Genomic DNA, 23294 nt, shown 5'->3' on the forward strand with positions numbered 1-23294 from the left:
GTCATTTACATGGTGAACGCCTACCAGTAACGCGCTCATCAGTATGAAGCTTCCTGCAGTAACTATGGCCTGACTGGTTGAAGAAAGCATTCCTGTTTGAAGTCTATTTGTTTGCAGGTGTACGACAAAACTGACATTCGTTCCCCACATATTGAAAGTCACGTTTCTTTCGCACTTTTTTACGCATTTCGCCTACATTACAGTCATCGAAAGCTCTTTAACTTGACCGTAATGGTTAAAGCCACCAATCATACGGTTGATAACGTGGGGATAGCACCAACCGAGTGACATGCCCGTGACGCGTCAACATCATCAAACGCTGCGACTCCAGAGTTCATCATTATGCTGGACCAGCTTGTGATTGTAAATGTTATTGCCGTGGCAGGTGTGTTTAAATGACTGACAACATCTTTTACGCTATTTGACGTTTGTAAATGATGAAATATACCATCAGATTGCTGCTATAAATAAAACAGAGTTGTTTATAGAAGCACCAATGCAACAAGCAAAACAGAACCCTCCGCAAGGAATAAAACATGCAGTTTACAGTTTGTCGGTACCTTTAATCTTCCTTTAAACTACCAATCGTTTCTCTCAGTAAGTCGTTAGATGCGTTTCAAACGCCTTCTATTTGGCATACGTGTCTTGGGCTCAATGAATGCCTGCGCGGAAGAGGTCGGAGGGAGAAGAGCATTCAGTGAGCTGAAAGGATACAAACAAAACGAACAAACACACCATTGACCACTCTGCGCGGCTGCGTGATAAGCGTATTCGGGACTGGCGGGAGAGAGAAGGGGGGGGGGGGGGAGAAGGAGCAGGCCACCAATGAAAGCCGCCGATCCAAAAGCAAACATCACTTAAGCTAACACATCGCATTACGTTTTTCAACTGGAGTATAGTCTTTCGGAATGAAGGCACATGACTGACATCAGCAGAAACCCTTATCTGCAACTGGGAAGGTGCTCTGGAGGCTTTGCAATGATTCGACAAAGACTTCAGCACTTATTTCCTAGCACCCGAAGAAAAAACCGGGGAGGCTGGCTAGAAAAACGGTACTAAAATCGCACCGATGCCGTCAGCATCCTTTAGGACTCTTATGGTCATGGCTGTTGCAGGTGTCGTAAAATGACGAACATGGTATTAAACCTGTCATTCTCAGCGCCGGTAAGCAATTTCGACGATTCGGACTCAGCGCGAGCCCCTGTCTCCTATCAGGTGAGCTGTCGTAGCTCACCTGGTGACAGCGTTGCCATGGCGAGTGAGACGCGGTCACTGCGGTATCTCGGCCAGCCATTGGTCGTCTGGCGGGGAGGCGGCCGCCGCGCCGCTGAGGCGGTGGGCCGGTCGGCAGGCGCAGGCGGCGGCGGGTGGGCGACGGACGCCGTCTAGCCTGGCTCTGCAGGCGCGGCAGGCGGGTGACGGGCGCGGTCTGCCGGTACCGGTGCGGAAGTGAGCTGTGACTGAGTGAGCTGTGCCAGTCGTGACGGGGCGAGATGTTGTGGTGCGCACTGGTCACCGCCGCGGCGCTGGCGGCGCCGGGCATGTCACAGTACCTCAAACCTGGCTACAAGGACGTCTACAAAGACTGGCTCGGATATAAATATTGTGAGTAATCTGTGAACCTACACATAATTGAGCCGATCCCGGTAGCAGCGATAAGCTGATGGGTCATGGTGTAAATGGATTGGTTCGTAAGCATTTGTTAATCAAGTTAGCAATAAGTCACGTACAAGATTACCATCACCTCTAAAAATGTGATAAGATATCAACACCACATCAGCTGTTTCACTCTGGCTGAAGTAGACTGCAGCGGAGCCAACTGCGGCATGTAGTCGATGGCGAGTGATGCGGGCCTGCACACATGGACAGTCCCTGCGGACACCGGCGTGGAGCTGACGTGTTAGCGACAGGAAGGTTTGCACGGGGGCATCTTGCTGCTGCGTCCGAGCTTGCCCGAACTGTTGTCGCTCGTTAGCAGACTTGGGCAATGTACATGTTTTTATTTTTTTTGTTTTTCAAAGGACTTGCTGTGTCCGAATCAAATTCAGGATCTTAGTTCCGAGTTATGTGTCCTTGGTAGACGTCTGAGCGAGTTCAGATAAGTTACGTGTCTTTGGTAGATGTCTGAGCAAGTTCAGATAAGCCTGCCGGCTGCGAATCGATGTCGGTAGTCGACTCGGTTGAGACAGCTGTGGCTCACGTAACTGGCACGTGTTGAGGACCCACCCGGAGCTGCAGAGTTGGATGTCTGGTGAAAGGGAAGCATTACCACCCCAACTGATGCGTGATGAAAGCCCTCAAGTGACGCTGGGTATGGAAGGTTTAGGCCATTCAACTAAAACATTCCTTCGAAATATATTTCTTGTTTTCCTTACAATTCCAAGGTTACGCGCTAGCGATGACTTTTTTGCATTTTGGGCCTTGTCGGTGCATCCACGAATACTTCTATTACTATACCTCATCGGTAGGAACACAGCGTGGCACGTTACGACCAAACGACACCACGACGTTGCCTTGTTACTTGTTCTGTTACCTGCTGTCCGTTGGTGCATAGTCGATAAGATCTGGCATTTTTAACGTGCAGTGCTACATATGCGTGCACAGTCGTATTTGCAGTCGTATACGCTGAGTAAGCGTGCCTACAGACACCCGTCTGGTGCAAACGTCAAACAACAGAAAGGTTTTGCGCAGGCGCAAGACGGTTTACAGCTACTTTCGATCCCTCTCTCAAACACCACTGGTGTCGTTCGTCTCCAGACTAAAACGATGTAGTAAAACGACTTCATCCAGTTCACCGTCACCAGGGAACCGCGTGAGGACATGGGCAGGGGCAGGGGCGACTGACCCTCGGAGGGTCAGACTCACTGTGGCCACCTAGCATTGCAAGAGCAGGACCACTGTTACCGCTACGGAGACGCGAAAAGCTCCGGTTGTTTGCCCCCTCCTCCTCTTCCATCAACGACGCTCCTGTGTACCGTTTATGAAACGAGCCGTATATCTAGGCCAGTCTCTGCTTTCGCCGTTATCTCTTATTGCAAACATCCGGTTACTCATCGACGCGATGAGCCTGCTTGATGGACGCTCTGCCCCGGCCGTGGTCTGTACACACAAAATCGTGGTCTGCAGCCGTCGTCGGGTCCGGCTCCTGACCTGCAGACCCGGCCCGGGTCTGCCCCGTCCGCGGCCATGTGTCAGTACTGACTTCAGTGACTGTCGGCCAAGTGGAGCACGCTCGTGTCATTTGAATACAATGCCAGCTGTTGATCGGGCGGTCCCTGGGGAGGAGGGCTGGTGGGATCGGCCCGCGCCCTGCAGCGGCTCACCGATCAGCCGGCTGGTCCCCGTCAACCCGACAGAGGCGGATGGGTCGTCGTCATGGATGGCTCGCGGCGTGGCCAAGGCGACTGAATCTCATGGAAGGAATTGTATCTGTGTTTTTTTGTGAAACTTGCTTGCAGTGATGTTAAAAATGGGGATTTTTATCTTCCAAGACCAGTTTCCATGGTATGCTGAGGAATTCGTAACTAAAATTCCCGGTTTTAAGATGGCTAACTTCAAATACATACAAACCTACACCTTTGCATCCTTCACCTGGTCTCCGTTTATGAAGGCGGGTTGTCTCGGGAGCAGCGAGTATCGAGTTGTCATGAGTGAACGTTTGGAGGAGCTTTAAATGGGCGTGGCGATCAGAGTAGAAAGATGTCTTTAGAAAGGCTATAGGCTTTTGCTTCATTGAACTCCACGTGAAAGGAGTCAGTTCTGACACGATATAATTGAAACCAATCCATGATTCCAATCAGACGTGCTTCCGACCAGCAATTCATATAAACTGCTAATACACGCGAATTAGCAAAAGTGGTTCCTACTGTGGTATTTAACTAAGGAAAACAGTGACTGAGTGATGATACGAATTATCATGGCTCGAAACCAAATAAATTTTTCCGCTATGTAGTTATCATGGGACATATGTTCAACATGTTCGACATGTTCTCGTCGTGTGGCTATTGCTACGCTGGTAGAGGGTTTAGAACATCCTTGCATTATCCGCACCATTAGCATTCTCTGATGACTTCTTTACAGTATGGCGTAACCACGTGTGAAAGGAGGTTTGACTATTCCACTTTTTCAAATGCCTTGCTTGCTGCAATATTGTCTCCACGAAGGCACATGGCCAATATTTCAGCGAGCGGGAGAGTCCCTGCTTCTGGAGAGAATCCCGCGGTTTCTCTAACAGCTGTCGGCCAAATTTGCTTGTGTTGTCAATTTGAGCCCATTCTTGTCCACATATGAACGCTTTTTCATACCCAACAGGAACCTCTTGGCCAATAGCATTCTAAAAGACCTTGTAGAAGCTTCTTCTGTCGTTGTTGCATTTTAATTTATCAAGAGAGACACCTATACATTACATGAAAGCGCCGCCTTTGGACGGCGTTTGGTTGTCCCAGGTGATCCCGTCTCCCCATTAGGGGATCGCCCCTCCCCCCTCCCCGCTAGTCAGTGCCGTTGTCTCCACGAGCCTTATTTCCACGTTTTGGGTTGAATTGTGTGTTATCACTAGCGGTAAGAATCCATTTAAGCTAGTACTGATTCCAAGGCATATTATGATGCATTTTGTCTTTCACTGTCATCAGCTATCGACATTGCTATCCGTTGAATCCTCCGTGATAGGTAACTATGATCTGATGCTGAATAAATTTGAGCCATTGTTGATTCAGGCGATTCGAGTATCATGAATCGAATGCAATTTTACTTCGAGGCACGTCAAAAACTCGGGATTCGAATCAAGTCTGAGTTGAAGAATACTGGTGTAATTCTGCATTGGACTTCGCATTCGAACGGAATTAGGCAGAAGTATGACACGGGACCCCGTTGCCGACTAGCCGTACCGGCAACTGCCTAGGATCATCCCGGTCAAACGGGCAACGGCTGGCGATGCTGACGTCGATCCCAGCGTTTAATGTGATCAGTGCAGTTAGCATTTGTCTGGTCACTGCGAGTTCCGGCATCGACCTCTGGGCTCCGATGCATCCGACACAGCCGGTACTGACGCCGGCCGGCACGGCACTGATATAGGGAGCTGGCGGTGACATGGCACAAAGTTTTATATTACTTGGTGAAATAACTGGGCCATTGAAGATATGAGCTGTCGTATCTGCTGAGTTGCTGTTACGTGGGTTATCTGGAGGAGCATGTCTGCTTGCTTGCGGATTTGTCTCAACGAGTGTTGGGATCACGCACAAACAAGCAGATCCGCAACAACCCCTGAATAATGCACATGACCGGGAATGCATGACTTTCGAAGCTGACGGCTGCCCATCTAACCAAGCCTTTCAGCTGGGCACGGGTGGTCGGTGCAGTTGTTGGTGCGCTGTTTGCGCGTGCGCCCAGTTGGTCGGCTGCCGCGGGCCTGCCGTGACCCGGCGGCCCCAACGCGCCATCCACCGCCGACCGCACTGTCTTATGGAGCGCTGTGTGGAGCGGGCCGCCGACCGTCGGACCGTGTGGAGCGGTCGGCTGATGCCGGGCCGGCGCCGAGGTGGGAGACCGACCCGGCTGGCACCGGCCGTGTTGACGGACGGATGCGGACGAGTGGGCTGCAGTTTCCGCCTGCTGACGCCCCGCACTCGCAGCCCCCCCCCCCCCCCTCCTCCTCCCACTCCGGGTGCAATTGGGACACATCTGGGCGCGGGCTCGGCCGAATTTGTGCAAGTACGGCGGGCTGCTGGAGGTGCGATCGCTCGGCTGATTCATATCTCGTCAGGTTGGGGGGGGGGGGAGTCGGCTCCTGGTGCACTGGAGGGCATGGCGAAGATAGCTGGCTTAGTTGTATTCCTCATTGATTTGTTGAAAGCACGGGAAGCGCACAGGCGTGACTCAGCAGGGCGCTCCTCTGAGATGAAGAGCACAGTTGCCTTTTGTGCGTGACATGGTTGAAGCACAGTCTTTCCTCTATAGATCATCGGATTACGCATGTATGTGCATCCTGCTGTGGGCAGAATTCGCTATTAGCCATAGCTAGCCACCTTTCTGCTGTTCAGAACGCACAGAAGGTTCGGACCTCAGCGAAAGCCCCTTGAGAATGGACGCAGCCCGGCCCTCTGAACTCGCACCTCACCAGTATAGCGGCCGTCTGCCCGCCGGCGCCGGTGCGGTGTTCCGTTTCCGTCTGAGCGCGTCTCGGTCACGCCTGGCCGTGTCTCTCGGCCGCACCGTCGTCCTCGGCTCGACGGCGACCGTCTGCCGCTCCGGCTCCCTAGCCCTCCCTCCCTCCCACGCGGCCGCCGGCCTGTGACAGGCGGCCCAGCGGAGCCGACGAGGCGCGGAGATAGCGCTGTGCCCGCCTGTGTGGCACTTGGGCTTGGGACTGGCTCGAGGTCAGAACAGATGCATATAACTGTGATTGTGGAAGTTCCGATGTGATGTTCTCGATCTGTTTGGTCTCGGTGTTTGTGTGAGTCCGCAGTGGAGTGTGTATTCCTTCACGGTTCAATCCGGCTGTTGCTAGCAGCTGGCATGCTTGTGGTTTAGTCCTTCGGAGTCTGTGGGCGATACTCTAGTGCGTGCACCAGAAGCGAGGATGCAGGAGTCCCGTGTGGTGCGTAAAATACGTTCATGCAGGCTCCTCAAGCTTGAACTCATTCCTGGACACGTTTGACCCACCTTTCTCAGCCCTCTCCCCACGTACACCTGGTGACTCAGCATCGACCTTGGGTGTATCCCCGGGCGGTACTGGCGGCGCAGCGCGTGCCTGCAGGTGCCGCCTCCCAGACCGCAGAGCGAACGTTGCGGAGTGAGCGGCGCGCACACCGAGACGCCGTCCCAAGCGGTGGCCGGCTTTGAACTCTGCCGCCGTCACACGACCCGGCTCGTCGCGTTATCCTGGGCTGTTTGGAGAGTGGGCGGCTCGCGCTTGCCCCTTACTGCAGCCGATGGACGGATCTGGGATAGGGTTACACCGGGCGGCGCGGCGCGGCTGCCGGCTGCTGTTGAGTGTACGGCATCACCGTTGTCGGCGGGAAACCTTTGCAGGCAGAGAGAGCGCGGCACACTGGTCTGCAGACCTAGCCGCGGTAAACGGTGCCTTCACACCTGCGTCGCTCTGTGAGGGAGGCTCGCTGTCTCCCGCTGCGTGTCCGCCGCACGGCGTGTCGGCCCCTCAGCACACACGCACACGCACACGTGCACGTACACGTAAACGTACGCGTGTATACACAGGCACGCACGCACGCACGCACGCACGCACGCACGCATCGCCGGTGCAGGTCGTGGGCTAAGAAACATCAGCTATGGTTCAGCTCAGGCTCCTGTGCCTAACTGAGCCTTGGATGCAGTGCCCTGACCGGATGAGGCGGGTCGGAGTTAACTGTTCAAAGTAAATAAATCTACTGTTAGAAGTTGCTACTGCCACCACCTGCTATTTTGCCACACCCTGGCAACAAGCTTGCTTCTAGAGAGCAGGTGGTGGAGGTGGCGGCGTGGAAGCAACAAGGCCTGGATGCTGGTCTGCTCCTGACAGTTCGCAGTAATTAACCTGACGTTGCTCAACACTCTTCTAATTGGGTAATGAAGTTACGGCCCGCCAGTTATCTTTGAGACTGGCTGCTTCCAATTATCTCTTAATATCAGATGATATCATGACAGCCTTAGTTGTGGCCTTCGGTTACGCTTCATTTTTTCTTTAACAGGTTTCACATTTTTAGCTAGGAGTGCTGCAGACGTTTCGTTTACTAATGCTGGTATGGCTCAGAACATAAGGTTCTGTGTGCGGCGGCGGTGGGTACTTCTGGGCACTCTGGGGGACGTGCCAATAACCATTGCAGTTGACGTAATTAGTTATTATTGTTATAACGGGAGCAGTTAGTTATCGAAGCCCAATAACTGCCTGCTCCTGGTGATGATGGGTAGGTAGATAAAAAAGAAGTTTCTCCCCGTGGAAAATTCCTGAGTTCAAAGCGCTCAAACAAATCACAGAGTGATATTCACAGCATACGACACAGTCAGTGAAGTGATCACAAAACCCGGTTTCGCAGCTGTCAACTTGACCGCAACTGTGCATTGGCATGAGCAGTAAAACCGTTCTCAGGATAACGATGTTTCCTCGTTCTGCATACGATGAAATTTGAATCTTTTCACTTCAAATGTCGATAGAAGTTTGGCCTCTGTTTAAGTCAGCGAAGGGGTCAGCTGTGGCATGATTTGGTCCCAGACCCTCACGGGCTCGTATAGCTGCAGATGTGGAAACAAACTAACGAATAAATGAATGAACGTATGGATGAATGAATGAGCGGAATGAATGGAAGCGAGCCTCCTCGCCCACTAGTCGCACATGTAGCACCGACTTATTGAGAATACGTTTGTACCACGTTTGTTTGTTATTCATATCTTGCCTGCGTTTTTCGTTTTACATTGTGGGTTACATTTAAGTCATCAATAAATCAAAATCCAGAGTGAGTCCATCGGCTGTGGCTCACACTCCCGCCGGTTCCATGCCACCAGCTGCCCATAACCCGCTCCATGAAGCACGTGACGTCCACGAGCGGCAGTGGCGGAGCGCCGGGCCGGCCCGGGCCGGTCCGATGGCTCCGCCCACCGCCGGCGTGGTGTCCGATTGCTCCCGAGCGGCGCGCATGAATCATGGAATGTGGTCCGCACTCTGGCGCGTGGGGCACCGGAGCTGGTGCGCGCGACCCGAGCTGCCGTATTGTGTATACAGCGCCCGCTGGCCCACTGGCTGCGCCGCCGCGCCCCTTCCCTGCCCTGCCCTCTGCGCTGGGCTGGCTGCACCACCGCTGGTGCCGGCGGAGGTGGCAGATGTCGTTGCCGAAGGAGGCAGATGCTCCTGCAACATGGGCGACGTAAATGAAACCCATAGTAAATACTTCTGCATGGCATAGACATTTTAATTTGATCCTGACGTTATGGTGTACAACTCGTACATCTCATAGCTTTGCAGCTCGCACATCCGTCGAATCGCATAATTGTATCATAAAGTCACGTATTTTAATGAAGGCCGGCAGGTCCCATTAGTTAGGGGCTCGGGGCTCAAATCCAGGTAGGTAACATGTGATCCGTTTCAGCAGATTTGGCGCTCGCCATCTGGGTAAAGCGTTTCACTCGTCAAATGTGTTGGTGCCCAGCCATGGTCTGTTCTGCTGTGTGGTGATGCCTGCCACATATATGATCGCGGACACGGACCGCTGCAAGTGACAAAACTCGGGGACTTTATGTCAGTGACGATTGATTATTGTGTCTGTTGATAATAAGGTAACAAACTGCGTCGCTTTTGCTCGTTGACGTCTCATAGGATGGTTTTTGCTTCCATAATGCTTTGCCATATTCAAAGGCGTGTTTACTGGTACACCTCACGGGATTTTCTTTCTTATATTTCGGCCTTATGGCATGCTTACTTAGATTTTCCAACGCACCAGAATCTATAGCCGTTTAAAGTGAATGCTTCTGCAAACCTGAAATGTTATTTGTCGTAGAATTGCAAAAGTGATTATTCCAAAAATAGTTTTACGATCCCAGCAGACCATGATCAACTGAACTTCGCGATTTTTTGCGCTTCGCCTTCGGCTGAAACACTGTGGGCTAGAGCGCTGCCACAATGCCAGTGACGTTATTGCGTACTCATTGATTGGGTCCCGCTGGCGCCAAAACGTTGCAGAATTATTGCAACGTAAAAATAAAAGTCCTGGGAAAATACCAAATGGATCAAGGACGCGGCCTGGTTCCCTCAAACGTCGCCATTTTTCATGCTACGTGGCATTCGTATGGGGGGGGGGGGGGCGTCTTTGGCGTTCTCCTGTATTGCCGGCTCCAGTGGGGCGGCCTGTACCACCACCGCAGTTTGGCACCGGCTCCCTGGTGATGTGGCTTCTCTGTTCCAGTGTGTCAGTGCCACCCTGTCGGTGCTGAGGGGAAGAGATGCGACCTGGTCACGGGCGCCTGCTCCTGCCGACCCCGCGTGACCGGCCGGTCCTGCGACCGCTGTCAGGTACGGCCCGGCCTGCAGTCGCCGCAGGCGGAGGTAGACTGGTCTCGCCCCTCGTCCTCCGGAGGGACGGACGGCCGGTCCGTGCCAGGCGGGGAAACACGGTCGGCGCGTCGCGCTCCGACCGCAGGCCGGCCTGCAGCTGGTACACGGAAGCCAAGCCCGGAGAGCCGGCGTCATGGCTGAGTCCGCAGGCTCGAGCGACGCCACATGGGGCGCGCTGCTCGTGTTATACAGGACATTGGAGCTAGTTGCATACTGAAGTTTGGCGCGGCTGGTGTCGAATGAAGCTCAACATTGCAGCTTAGCGCTGGCACGCTAAGGGGCTGTGGAGGGCTGGTGGCTGTTAGCTGTTACCGAGTTTCATCAGCTTGTTTTTTTATGAAGCTCAATTACTTAATTGCATGGCCAAACCTTCTTTGTCGTCCTATTTGACTCGGCTGAAAGATTGTTGTGTGCCGTTCCTTAGTGTGCTATTGGTCGTTTTGTGACCACTTGCACTTGCAGGAACGACAGCAAAATTTACTCGATATTTGTTTCATTGGCTTGGACTGGTTACCAGCATACCTCTTCATGAACACTGCGACTAAGATGTGATCTTTGACGTTAGTTCTTTTTGGGGGGGAGGGGGGTCTGTAATCGCGCGGCGGCCGGAGATGTCTCACGTAGCGAACGACCTCTGGTCTAATCTGCAGGGCAGCGACCTATGACCCAGGGGGTTTCTTCGGCTTGAATTCGGGCACCGGCTGCAGGCCGTGTGATTATGACCTCTAACCCAACTTGACCTGGCTCTGTGACGGTGAACTCTGCACAGTGCGTGTGACTGTGACCTCTGACCTACCCTGTGACATTAGAAGGCTTCTTTGGCGTGCCCTCTGGCACCGGTTGCAACCCTTGTAATTGTTACCGTGACCTACGGCCTGTGACCTCGTTAGGGTCTTCGACCTGGAGTCGGGCGTCTGTAGCACACGCCGGCGTGACTGCGACCTCTGCCCTGTGACCTCAGGATGGGTCCTTCGGCCTGGAGTCGGGCGCCGGCTGCTGCCCGTGTGACTGCGACCTCTGCCCTGTAACCTCAGGATGGGTCCTTCGGCCTGGAGTCGGGCGCCGGCTGCCGTCCGTGTGACTGCGACCTCTGCCCTGTGACCTCAGGATGGGTTCTTCGGCCTGGAGTCGGGCGCCGGCTGCCGCCCGTGTGACTGCGACCCGGCCGGCTCGCTGCGGGACGCCTGTGACCCGGTCACCGGCCGCTGTCGCTGCAAGCCGGGCGTCGGCGGCGAGCGCTGCACGGCCTGCCTACCCGGACACTTCCGAATGGGAGAGTCCGGCTGTCAGGGTCAGTCCGGTCCGGTAGTGCCACAGAAACTGACCGTGTGATTGTGGGGCGGTCGCTTGATCCACTAGACGCATCTGTGGCCTCATTGTTTGCGGCCATGATAAGTTATTTTGTTAAGAAGCATAATGTTTGCGAGCTGGTAAGCGTATTTTCGATTCGTTAAGCTATGAAGCTTGTAGCAAGGATGTGATGCTGGCAGCCCGCCCACGCGGAGACCGTGACTCGGTGCCCTCTGTCGGACAGCGTGTGGCCAGTGTAGTGTTACCCGGTGCTCCCCTGTCGGACAGCGTGTGGCCAGTGTAGTGTGACCCGGTGCTCCCCTGTTGGACAGCGTGTGGCCAGTGTAGTGTGACCCGGTGCTCCCCGTCGGACAGAGTGTGGCCAGTGTAGTGTGACCCGGTGCCCCCTGTCGGACAGCGTGTGGCCAGTGTATTGTGACTCGGTGCCCGCTGTCGGACAGCGTGTGGCCAGTGTAGTGTGACTCGGTGCCCGCTGTCGGACAGCGTGTGGCCAGTGTAGTGTCACCCGGTGCTCCCCTGTCGGACAGCGTGTGGCCAGTGTGGTGTGACCCGGTGCTCCCTGTCGGACAGCGTGTGGCCAGTGTAGTGTGACCCGGTGCTCCCCTGTCGGACAGCATGTGGCCAGTGTAGTGGGCCCGGTGCTCCCCTGTTGGACAGCGTGTGGCCAGTGTAGTGTGACCCGGTGCTCCCCGTCGGACAGAGTGTGGCCAGTGTAGTGTGACCCGGTGCTCCCCGTCGGACAGTGTGGCCAGTGTAGTGTGACCCGGTGCCCCCTGTCGGACAGCATGTGGCCAGTGTAGTGTGACCCGGTGCTCCCTGTCGGACAGCGTGTGGCCAGTGTAGTGTGACCCGGTGCTCCCCTGTCGGACAGCATGTGGCCAGTGTAGTGTGACCCGGTGCTCCCCGTCGGACAGAGTGTGGCCAGTGTAGTGTGACCCGGTGCCCCCTGTCGGACAGCATGTGGCCAGTGTAGTGTGACCCGGTGCTCCCCGTCGGACAGAGTGTGGCCCGTGCAGCCAGCCGGGTCACCTGTGTGACCCCATGTCGGGCCAGTGCGTCTGTCCCCCGAACACGGCCGGCGCCGCCTGCGAGAGCTGCCTGCCCGGCCACTGGGGCTGGAACAACCTCGCCGGTTGCCAGGTGCGTCTTCAGCTGTCAGATCGGCGTAGAGACGGTGTCTCTTATGTACCCACGAGCTCACAATCACATCGTAGTTTCACTGTTTGTGTTTCACTATCATGCGTCGATAAATGTTCGATATGCTGCCTAACCAGCTCATGGAAGACTGCACTCTGTAAAAATGGAACAAAATTAGATGTTCATTCTTTCACTGGGCTTGATAACAAGCGTAGCCATTAGCAATTCAGGCAAAAATAGACGTTTTATCTCTGGTGCCAACTCTGGCTGAGTACAAACACCTTTATCCGTGAAATGTTTCTGAAATGTTCATTGTGCTATGCCAGCTCAGTTCGCTGCGCATATTGAGGATAGAGCTGTTTGGTTTAGCGTTGAGCGTGTATGGCAAGACCTAATCCGAGGCTGCCCTGACTGGGATTATAGCCTCTAACCACGTCAAAGACTCCGGGTGTAGTGCTCAGCTGCTCTAACGGGTCCCGAAATGGCACTGCCATCGGTCAGAAATGCTGTCCGTCCCCGTTCGTTGGTCTGTCCGTTGCCTGTACGACCCGATGCCGCCGTGCTGACCGGTGTTGTTGCTGCGGTCGGTCGGGCAGCCGTGCGAGTGTGACAGACAGGGCTCCCGCTCCGGCGACTGCGACCGCATCACCGGCCGTTGTAGCTGCTTCGACGGCTTCGGAGGCCGCAGGTGAGAGCCGCGTCTCGTCTCGCCACCCGAGAGCGAGCCAGTGCAGCCGAAACCGGTGGCTGGCGGAGTTCTCACACCTATAAAGCTGGCAGTGCTCATCGCCCTGTGTTTATGCGATGTGTCACGTCACTCCCGTGCGTGGCCCAATATGGTCTAATAATGGTCTCCGCTAGGCGTGCCTGGTCTTGCGCCGTGACACATACGAAGTAAGCAGCGCCGTTAAGCCCGTCCGGGAGGCTTATTTTTATCAGACAAAGCCGTGCCAACCGTTCTGAAGGGCATTGGTACCCTGCACAGCCACCAGCACCCAGACGTGGTTGTACCCCGACCGCCCCTGATCGGCGCTGTGACGAGGTCTCGGCCACTGTTTGCACCGTGGGCCAGGACCTGACCTTAGCCCCGCCCATTGGCCGGCAGGTGTGACCAGTGTCAGCCCGGCTTCTACAACTTCCCGGTGTGCCAGGCCTGCCGGTGTGACCCGGAGGGCTCGGCAAACTGTGACGAGTGGGGCAACTGCCCCTGCGACGAGAGTGGCCAGTGCCAGTGCAAGGTGATGCTCCAGCGTTTCACGCACGGATGTTTGCTATGTGTCCATGTTTTACTGTAGGCGTGGTAAGGCGATAGATTTTGGAATTAAGCACATGTTTGTCACTTAGTATACTATATATATATATATATATATATATATATATATATATATATATATATGTATGTGTGTGTGTATATATACTCTCATGTCTGTTCTCTATCTGTCCACTCCCACAGCCCTCTCTCTCCCCTTCTCTGGAACTCATGATACACCCGCCCACCTGCCCCTCGATCATCACCTGTCCCCCGAAGGCCTGGCTTAAAGTAAAATGGTGCGGGTGTTTATCCTGTTTGTGCTTATAGCGCATCACCACACCGCTTCACACCATTGCCCTTGCATGAGGTTGCTACATCCCAGTGTATGAGGCTGTAAAATGTCATCTAGTGGACGATTTCACCAAGCCCAGCCCGTGAGACTATCGAGGCTGACCAACGACCACACCGTCCTATCGGCCGTCTCCAGACGAACGTGCGCGGCGATAGCTGCGACCGCTGCGTGGACGGCACGTTCGGGATGAGCGCCGACAACCCGGACGGCTGCACGGCCTGCTTCTGCTTCACCCGCAGCGGCCAGTGCTCACAGGCCGAGTTCTCCTGGGTGCCGGTACGTGGAGGAGGGAGGAAGGCGAGGCAGAAATGCTAAACCCCTTAGCTGCCGGTACGTGAAGGGGAGGAGAGTGTTTCGGGAGACTGAGTTCTCCTGGTGCTCGGTACGTGACCAGGAGAACTACGAAGTGGTGTAGCTTCCCTTGCAGTTGCGAGGCTCCCTCCTCACACGTTGAGGAAAGTGGGTCAGATTAGGGAAACCCCTTTTTGTGTGGTTTGGTGGTTCTGTAAGTCATTTTCCCAGCTCAGCCCCCGACCCTCCCAAGCTTATGCTGCGAAGCCACGCCCCTGTGAGGGGCTGCCGTCTCGTGTGTGACAGTTCGCTGAAGGACGCCGGAGGAATCGGTTGTTGGCCGGGAGGAAAATCCTGATACCCGGACTAGTTTTACCGGTGCAAGCTCATAGCGGAGTTAGAAGTGACATGGGGGGAGGGGAGTTATTTCGATGCCCCCTGAGTCTGCTGGGCTGCTGAAAACGGAGCGTTAAGGGCTACGTGACGTTTGTGGTACATCAGCCAAATGGGATAGCATCTCACGCGTTCATTTTGAAGTTTTCCAGGGTGCTTTTAGTTTCAAAACGTACTTACTGTGCGGAATGTGCAGCATGGCACATCGACGTCAGCTAAATTGGATAGTTGGAGCATCATTATTTGGTGGAAAGACTATATCAGTAGGTCTTTGTCATTGGTTCTTCTGGGCTGCTGATCTGGTGCTGTCGGTGAGTAGTTGTCATTGGCTCTTCGGGGCTGGTGATCTGGTGCCGTCGGTGAGTATGGATCGTTGGCTCTTCTGTTCTGGTGATCTGGTGCTTGCTGGCGTGTTGTGCATTGCAGTGCGGAATATTTTTATTGGTCCGTCTTTTTCGGTCACGGCGCCTGCGCTGTCAGGACTAATTAGCTGTGGTGTTGTGCTACTAATTATTGCCCCGCTCTTCTAGTGGTGGGATGGCCGTTGGCCGTGCATGGTAGCCATTCTGGCGCGTGGCGAGGCGAACCGACACGGCTGCTGCTCGGTGCCACATCTGGTTACTGTACATATAAACCTTAACACAGATGGCCACGTCAGCCATGCTAGAGTGATAGAGCGAACGAAGACTGTTGCATGTTGTACAGAGGCCCAGCGCCAGGTCCGGCGTCGCGTTTGACTTCGGTAGCGGCCCCGCCGCCGCCCGCGCTGCTCGCACGGTCCGTGTTTCAGCAGCAGGTGATACGAGGCTCGCGCGCCGTCGTGCTGGACTATGACGAGGCCGCCGACGGCTATCGCACGCTGCCGGTAGTGCCGTGGAACACTGAGGAGATCTGCTACATCCACGTAGGGCGGCCGTTTTGTGCCCACTTGTCTGCCTGCACACCGCACTGTGTGCACCGGCCGAGGGCGAGCACGGGGCCCAAAGGCCGAGCGGGCGGCCCATGGAAGAGCGTCGCGCTGTCAGTGCCAGACTCTCCGCTCCGCACCCGCTCTGGACTCGGGGTGACTGCGGCCGAGTCATGACTCCAGCAAGCACACTTCTTGCAGCCACACCTGGGCCGTATCTGTCGCTTCAGCCGTAACTGCACCGCCGCACCCACCGTCGCACCCACCGCTGCACCCACCGCCGCGCCCACCGCCGCCTGGCTGATGCGCACACCGATGCACCCGGCCGGGTGTCCGCAGACAGACGCGCAACGCTCGCCTGTATGTGGCATGCGTCGTGAATCGTGATCACATGCGAGGCCTGTGTGGCCGTGGACGCAGTGTACCGCATCCGTCCCGGCGGCGGGCCGGAGCGCTGTCAAGTGTCGGCTCAGGCGCGTCACGGCGAGGCGGGGATTGAGCGCAGGCCTCTCAGCGACCCACAGATCGCCTGAAGCCTGCTGTGAGAGGCCAACACCGTACCTATTTTCTTCTGGACGTGAAGAATCGTTGTGGGGGGGGGGGGGGGTAGAGGCTGGGGTCCAGGATGAACATTGATAAAACTGGCAACTGAGCTTTCATTCCGTCAAAAGTCGCGGCGCGGATAGGCTGATCACCTTTGTTGCCAGCTGCCTGCTGAGCTGGGTGATCGCCCGGCTGCAGACCTGTCTCACCAGCTGACTGTGCCCTGTGCCGCCAGCTGACGCTGCCCTATGCCGCCAGCTGACTGTACCCTGTCTCACCAGCCGACTGTGCCCTGTGCCGCCAGCTGCCTGTGCGCTGTGTCGCCAGCCGGTTACATTCTGTGCCGCCACCTGACGCTGCCCTGTGTCGCCAGCTGACGCTGCCCGACAGCCGGGCGGTGACGCTGTCAGCCGGCCAGACGCGTCTGAACGTGACCAACACGTTGCGGGTCATCCCGGGCTTCAGCGGCGATGTGCGGCTCGGCCTCAACTTCCCGTTCGACGCGCCCGTCTACTGGCAGCTGCCTCCGGAGTTCCTCGGTGACAAGGTACGGTGGGCCCGACGCGGTACGACAAGGTACGGTGACAAGGTACGGTGGGCCCGACGCGGTACGACAAGGTACGGTGACAAGGTACGGTGGGCCCGACGCGGTACGACAGGGTACGGTGACAAGGTACGGTGGGCCCGACGCGACCGACGGCGACTTGGGCGGCACCACCGAGGAGTCCATGTCCCCCAGCTCCCAGGGGCGGCGCGAACTGTGTTGAGGAGTGCTGGAGGCTGTGAGTGCCCCGTGTGAGGAATCTGTCACTCATTAGTGGGACTTTCGATTACAGTTTGATGACATGGTGCCGCGCAGTTTTAACTTACCTGGCGCCTTGAAGAGACCAACGAACGCGGAAATCTTGGGGCATGTTTGTGGTTAGCACTAGTACCATCTGTTACAGTTCCCCACCGCGCGCTTCCTGTCCCACATAGCAGTTTAGTTCCGTTGTGTCCGCTCCCCCGATGGGTCCGGCTTCTTCTGACCGTGCTCCGACTCAGGTGCGCTCCTACAACGGCCACCTGCGGTTCCGGTCACGCAGCACGGGAGGTTCACGCCCCTTCCCGGCCAGCATCCTCTCCAGCTACCCGCTGGTGCAGCTGCAGGGCAACTACCGGCTGGTGCTCGAGCACTTCCCACCCACCACTCAGCCGGACGGCTTCTACCAAGTCAAGTGAGTAACACGGTCTTCTGCCGCGGTGCATTGGCGGAGAGGATGTCTGCTCAGCTCTGAGATGCCCGAACTATACCCCATGTACGTGAACGGGTGAAACTTACTCGCCGCTTCCAAAACCGTCGGTTGTCGTGTAGGGCTGAGGAGTGCGGAGCCATCCTTGTGCGGTAGCTTATGACGGTCAACCTGTATTCACTGGGGCACATCTGACAGCCACCGGCTCCGGCAGGCTGCACGAGAGCTTCTGGCGCGTGAAGGGCGACCGACGGGCGCTGGTGACGCGGGAGATGCTGATGGTGGCCCTGCAGAACACACAGCACGTGCTGATCCGTGCCACCGAGCTCATTGACGCCACCCGGGCCGAGTGAGTCAGCCGCGTGGGATTCCGAACGGATGGCAGCGTGATGGTTCGGTTAGATTCCGAAGATTCTGAACAGGATGTGAGTGGCGGTGGGGTTGCGCTGTGGAGCGCCTGTGATGCGGCGGTCTTGAGTCCAGATTGATAATGTTTTGGTTTGGGGAGCGGCTAGGTAAGATCGGATTGGTCGTGTTTTGGTTTGGGGAGCGGCTAGGTAAGATCGGATCGGTCATGTTTTGGTTAGGGGAGCGGCTAGGTAAGATCGGATTGGTCGTGTTTTGGTTAGGGGAGCGGCTAGGTAAGATCGGATTGGTCGTGTTTTGGTTAGGGGAGCGGCTAGGTAAGATCGGATTGGTCATATTTTGGCATTGGGAGTGGCTAAGCACGAGTCCTGCTGCCAGATTATGTTTCGACTGAAGTTTGCCCAATTTAGTTTTAATCTCAGGAGGTATATAGCGAAATGCCTTATTTGCTACCGAGGAACATCGCTATTTCCAATTCTCATCTTCACCTAGCGATAATCTTCATGGACTGAAACACGGCGTCGGTGTGAGCCCACTTGGAGCGGGTCTCCTGACCCAGGCGGCCCTGACTCTCACTCCACTGACCACTGATGATGCTGCGAGCAGGCTGTCGGACGTGAGCTGGGACATCGCCGAGCCCACGTACGGACACTCGGGCAGCACGGCCGTGGGCATCGAGAGATGCGCCTGTCCCAAGGGCTATAACGGCTCCTCGTGTCAGGTGAGAGCCAGGCGGCAGCCGCGTCCAGCACACTCTTCTGTGGCCGAGCTCGAGCCTGCTCCAGCTCTGGCGATTTTCACATGACTGTGTTGCAATGTCATTTTCTCATTACTATCGGACAGCGCGTTGTTTTTATATGCGTGTGTTTGCTGTCGGCTATCGCTTGTTGTCTATTTCATGATCCTCTGAGCTGATCATCTGCTTCAGAGACGGGTCTTTCGTCGTGTAAGCACTGGCGGTGTATGAGACATCTGCCCTGCCAGCTGATGTCCTAGGAACCTCGTGCGTTTATGGGTACCAGTTAAACCTTCCGCTGTATAAATTCTCTGATGATTTTCATTGTTGTTAGGGCAACTATTCATGTTGTTTGCGGGTGAGAGCTGTGTCACTCCCTCGCCAGGACCCGAGTATCGGCTTCTACCGCACGTTCACGCCAGGCTTCAGCAACAGCGAGATAATCATCGACCTGGTGGGCGAGTCAGTGCCCTGCCAGTGCAATGACCGCTCGGAAGTGTGCGACTCGGACACGGGCCACTGCCAGGTGGGCGAGGCGGCGACCGTCGGAGCTCGCGGTTGTCGCGTCACGCAGGGCTTGGACAGGGAGGTCGCCGCGAACCTGGCGTAGTCTGAGTCGCTTAGACCGATAAGCTGTCCCGAGCACCAAGCTGAAATGATAATGCTCGATGAACATTGGCTGATATATTGCTTAGATGGTTGTGTGGAGCTTCGATAACATTTACCCGGATTAATCGTGCATAGGGGCATGAATATCTTTGCTGGCTGAGCAAAGGCGCGAATAAATAGAACGTCAAATATAAGCGACTGGCTACAGACAGTGTGCGAACCGTCTTCTGTCAGAAACACCCCCTTCCGTACCGCTCACTGGGACACCGCTGTCGTTCAGAACTGTACGGACAACACGGCCGGAGAGCACTGCGAGGTCTGCGCCGCCGGCTTCTACGGTGACCCCGACACGGACACGTGCCGGCCGTGCCTCTGCCCGAGCATCCAGCTGTCCAATGCACAGACGTGCGTCACCAACTATCGCGGCGGCTTCCGCTGCGAGTGCGACCCCGGCTACACCGGAGAGCGCTGCGACCGGTGAGAGGCACCCCGCCGTCGGTGTTTGTCCTCCGTTCACGTCTGTGCGGTCGAAGCTGTATGGCTGATGTGTTGTATTTCAAGCTGCCGTTAGTCCAGAAGCGGTCACGCTTCACTGGAAGTGCTACCAGAAGTTGTGATGTGACTGCTGCTGTGATGTGGCTGCTGCTGTGATGTGGCTGCTGCTGTGATGTGGCTGCTGCTGTGATGTGGCTGCTGCTGTGATGTGGCTGCTGCTGTGATGTGGCTGCTGCTGTGATGTGGCTGCTGCTGTGATGTGGCTGCTGCTGTGATGTGGCTGCTGCTGTGATGTGGCTGCTGCTGTGATGTGGCTGCTGCTGTGATGTGGCTGCTGCTGTGATGTGGCTGTTTTCGGACAAAGCAGACTGAGCTCTTAGCCAGTAATCGCCATCCTGAAAACTGGCCGGAGGGAATGCGCTGAGTGTGATCCTGTTAAGCTGCCCACGGCCCTGTTCACCTGTCCGCGGCCCTGTTCACATGTCCCCGGCCCTGTTCACCAGACCGCGACTCTGTTCACCTAGCCGCGGCCCTTTCCACCTGTCCGCGGCCCTTTCCACCTGTCCGCGGCCCTGTTCACCTGTCCGCGGCCCTGTTCACCTGTCCGCGGCCCTTTCCACCTGTCCGCGGCCCTTTCCACCTGTCCGCGGCCCTGTTCACCTGACCGCGGCCCTTTCCACCTGTCCGCGGCCCTTTCCACCTGTCCGCGGCCCTTTCCACCTGTCCGCGGCCCTGTTCACCTGACCGCGGCCCTGTCCAATTGTCCGCCGCCCTGTTCATCTGCCCGCCGCCCTGTCCAGCTGTCTGTCGCCGGTCAGTGCTGGGCTGAGCCTCTCCCGGCGTCCTCCAGGTGCGCCTTCGGGTACTTCGGCTCGGCGCTGGACCGCTCCGCAGACTGCCAGCAGTGCGGCTGCGACCCGGCCGGCAGCGTCAGCGCCACCTGCGACCCCGACTCTGGCGTCTGTCAGTGTCGGCCCGGCGTCGTCGGCAGGGACTGCACACGCTGCGCTGAGCGACACGTGCTCACCGAGCAGGGCTGTCAAGGTCAGAGGCCGCCGAGCTTCGGCTCGGGTCGTGGAGATCGCCGTACGCGTGCTTCCGGGCGGCTGTTGGTGGTTGTTAGCCCGGGCCCCACGTTAATATTCTCGTGCTCACCTCACATGTCGCCCTGAGATGACATGGTGTTGCCCCCGTTGTCCTGTTGGGTCGAAGTTAGCTCGTCGGCTTGTGCTGCCCGGGCTGTTACCACCGCGGCGGCCGAGGCTTGTGACGCGCCCTCCTATTGGCTGCCAGCTCGTGTTACCCGGGCTGTTACCACCGCGGCGGCCGGGTCTTGTGACACGCCCTCCTATTGGCTGCAAGCTCCTGTTACCCGGGCTGTTGCCACCGCGGCGGCCGGGTCTTGTGACACGCCCTCCTATTGGCTGCCAGCTCGTGTTACCCGGGCTGTTGCCACCGCGGCGGCCGGGTCTTGTGACACGCCCTCCTATTGGCCGTCAGCTTGCCAGGACGGCTGCGTGGAACGGATGTTCGAGGACGTCGACCAGATGGCAGCACTGGTGGTCACTGTTAACCTGACCGGCGCCGGTGGCGCTCCCTGGCGGAAGCTGTATAATGTCACCAACGTGACAGAGCGGCACCAAGAGGAGCTCGAGCAGTACACAGAGGGACAGCTGACGTTGCGTGCCCTCTTAGATACGATGGACCTCACCAAGTTCGCGAACACCATCCTGATCAATGTACGCGTGCCCCGCTGTGCTGCCGCTGGTGTTTGGGCGTGCAGTGTTGAATGTCTGTTTGTCCGGATGTGTACGTCCGTGGCCGTTTTAACGTCCGCGAACATGTGTGTAGACTCCGTTTAACGTTTGTCTTCTCTCTCTCTCTCTCTCTCTCTCTCTCTCTCTCTCCTCTCTCTCTCTCTCTCTCTCTCTCTCTCTCTCTCTCTCTCTCTCTCTCTCTCTCTCTCTCTCTCTCTCTCTCTCTCTCTCTCTCTCTCTCTCTCTCTCTCTCTCTCTCTCTCTCTCTCTCTCTCTCTCTCTCTCTCTCTCTCTCTCTCTCTCTCTCTCTCTCTCTCTCTCTCTCTCTCTCTCTCTCTCTCTCTCTCTCTCTCTCTCTCTCTCTCTCTCTCTCTCTCTCTCTCTCTCTCTCTCTCTCTCTCTCTCTCTCTCTCTCTCTCTCTCTCTCTCTCTCTCTCTCTCTCTCTCTCTCTCTCTCTCTCTCGCGTGCGCGTGCGTGCGTGCGTGCGTGCGTGCGTGCGTGCGTGCGTGCGTGCGGGCGTGCGTGCGTGCGTGCGTGCGTGCGTGCGTGCGTGCGTGCGTGCGTGCGTGCGTGTGTGTGTGTGTGTGTGTGTGTGTGTGTGTGTGTGTGTGTGTGTCATCCGGTATTTTTTAATTATTGATCAGATTTGATCTGCTTTTCTTGTGCATACTCTTCGCCATGCCTTGAAATCGCGTATGTTGTTGACGCAACATTAGGCAGAACTTAACTCGCAATAAGACGTGTATGGCTTAGCCTGAGCTGGGTGACGCTGCCTGTGAAAGTTATTGACTAATGAAGACGTTTGCTTGGTGCCTAGTGATTATCATAAGTCCGAACTTAACTAGCATTGGCTTTCTTGAGCATGAAAGCAAAACCTCTCGCGTAGGTGGAGGATCTCGTGCAAGTTCTACCGTCCCAAATGAACGAGGCCAGAGACATCCGGAACGAAATCGACTCCATCTACCAGTCGGCGCTGGTCACCAAGTTTGAAGCGGAGGGTAAGTCCCCACGCATAATGGCAATCTGCTGAGAACAGCATTAAATCGCATTCGACTAATAGATCCACTTGTTTGCAGGTTCCCGTAACGGGGAAATAATGGTCGCACAATCGGCGTTGGTTATCCTCGCTGTTCCCATTTTGACCAGATTGTAGCAGTCGATCGTGTTATGGCGCGGACAACTGTTATGTCTCGAGCGTTACATACTTCTGTGAGATTTCGGCGCGGGAAAGCTTATCAGCGATGTTGTGAATCGTAACGAGCATTCTACAAGTATTTTGTTTTTTCCCGACCAGAGCGTTTACAGAGAGCCCATGACAATTATACACCACCGGCGCTTCGCTCTGCGCAGCTTCCGCCTCTCCTGAGCGCAGCGACCGCCTCTCCTGAGCGAAGCGGCCGCGTCTCCTGAGTGCAGCGTCCGCCTCTCCTGAGCGTAACATCCGCCCCTCCTGAGCGTAACGTTCGCCTCTCCTGAGTACAGCGTCCGCCTCTCTTGAACGCAGCTAACGGGCGTTTGCCTAGCGTGCTGCGTTTGACCCCCCCCCCCCCCCCCCGCTCTCCCGCTTGAGCAGAGACGGTGGCACAGCTGCTCAACTACGCGATCGGCGAGACCTCGTCGGCCGGCGTGGAGAAGCCGCTGGCGGAGGCGGAGGCGCTGCTGGCGAGCATGCTGCGCCGTGACCTGACCCCAGCGCTGCGGGAGGCCGAGGCCGAGCAGGCCGACAGCCGCCGCCTGCTGGAGCGTGTGCGGGCCATGCTGCTGGACGGGCCCGTGCTGGCCGAGAGCCGGCAGCGGCTGGAGCGGCTGCGACAGCGGCTGCTGGACGCGGCGCTCCTGGTCACCGACGGCGTCAGCCAGCCGGTATCCGAGG

General features: G+C 56.4%; 1 protein-coding gene across 2 annotated transcripts in view; it reads left to right on the forward strand.

Annotated features, from left to right (window-relative positions):
• Window positions 1–23294, forward strand: part of LOC119105747 (laminin subunit alpha-2) — a gene marked incomplete at its 3' end in the record, with an annotated part of 71143 nt that overhangs the window by 38633 nt on the left and 9216 nt on the right. The window contains 17 exon segments of one of the 2 annotated variants that reach the window (XM_037229236.1): window positions 9891–9997; window positions 11147–11330; window positions 12351–12490; window positions 13084–13175; window positions 13593–13725; window positions 14227–14367; window positions 15569–15679; window positions 16599–16772; window positions 17270–17442; window positions 17672–17806; window positions 18430–18544; window positions 18945–19085; window positions 19449–19645; window positions 20514–20707; window positions 21164–21402; window positions 22308–22419; window positions 22995–23293. In XM_037229236.1, the coding sequence (XP_037085131.1) occupies window positions 9891–9997; window positions 11147–11330; window positions 12351–12490; window positions 13084–13175; window positions 13593–13725; window positions 14227–14367; window positions 15569–15679; window positions 16599–16772; window positions 17270–17442; window positions 17672–17806; window positions 18430–18544; window positions 18945–19085; window positions 19449–19645; window positions 20514–20707; window positions 21164–21402; window positions 22308–22419; window positions 22995–23293 (2687 nt within the window). 2 annotated transcript variants of the gene reach the window in all.

The sequence above is a fragment of the Pollicipes pollicipes genome, unplaced genomic scaffold (genome assembly GCF_011947565.3).
Source record: "Pollicipes pollicipes isolate AB1234 unplaced genomic scaffold, Ppol_2.1 Scaffold_6138;HRSCAF=7277_pilon_pilon_pilon, whole genome shotgun sequence".
NCBI classification, from domain to species: Eukaryota; Metazoa; Arthropoda; class Thecostraca; order Pollicipedomorpha; family Pollicipedidae; genus Pollicipes; species Pollicipes pollicipes.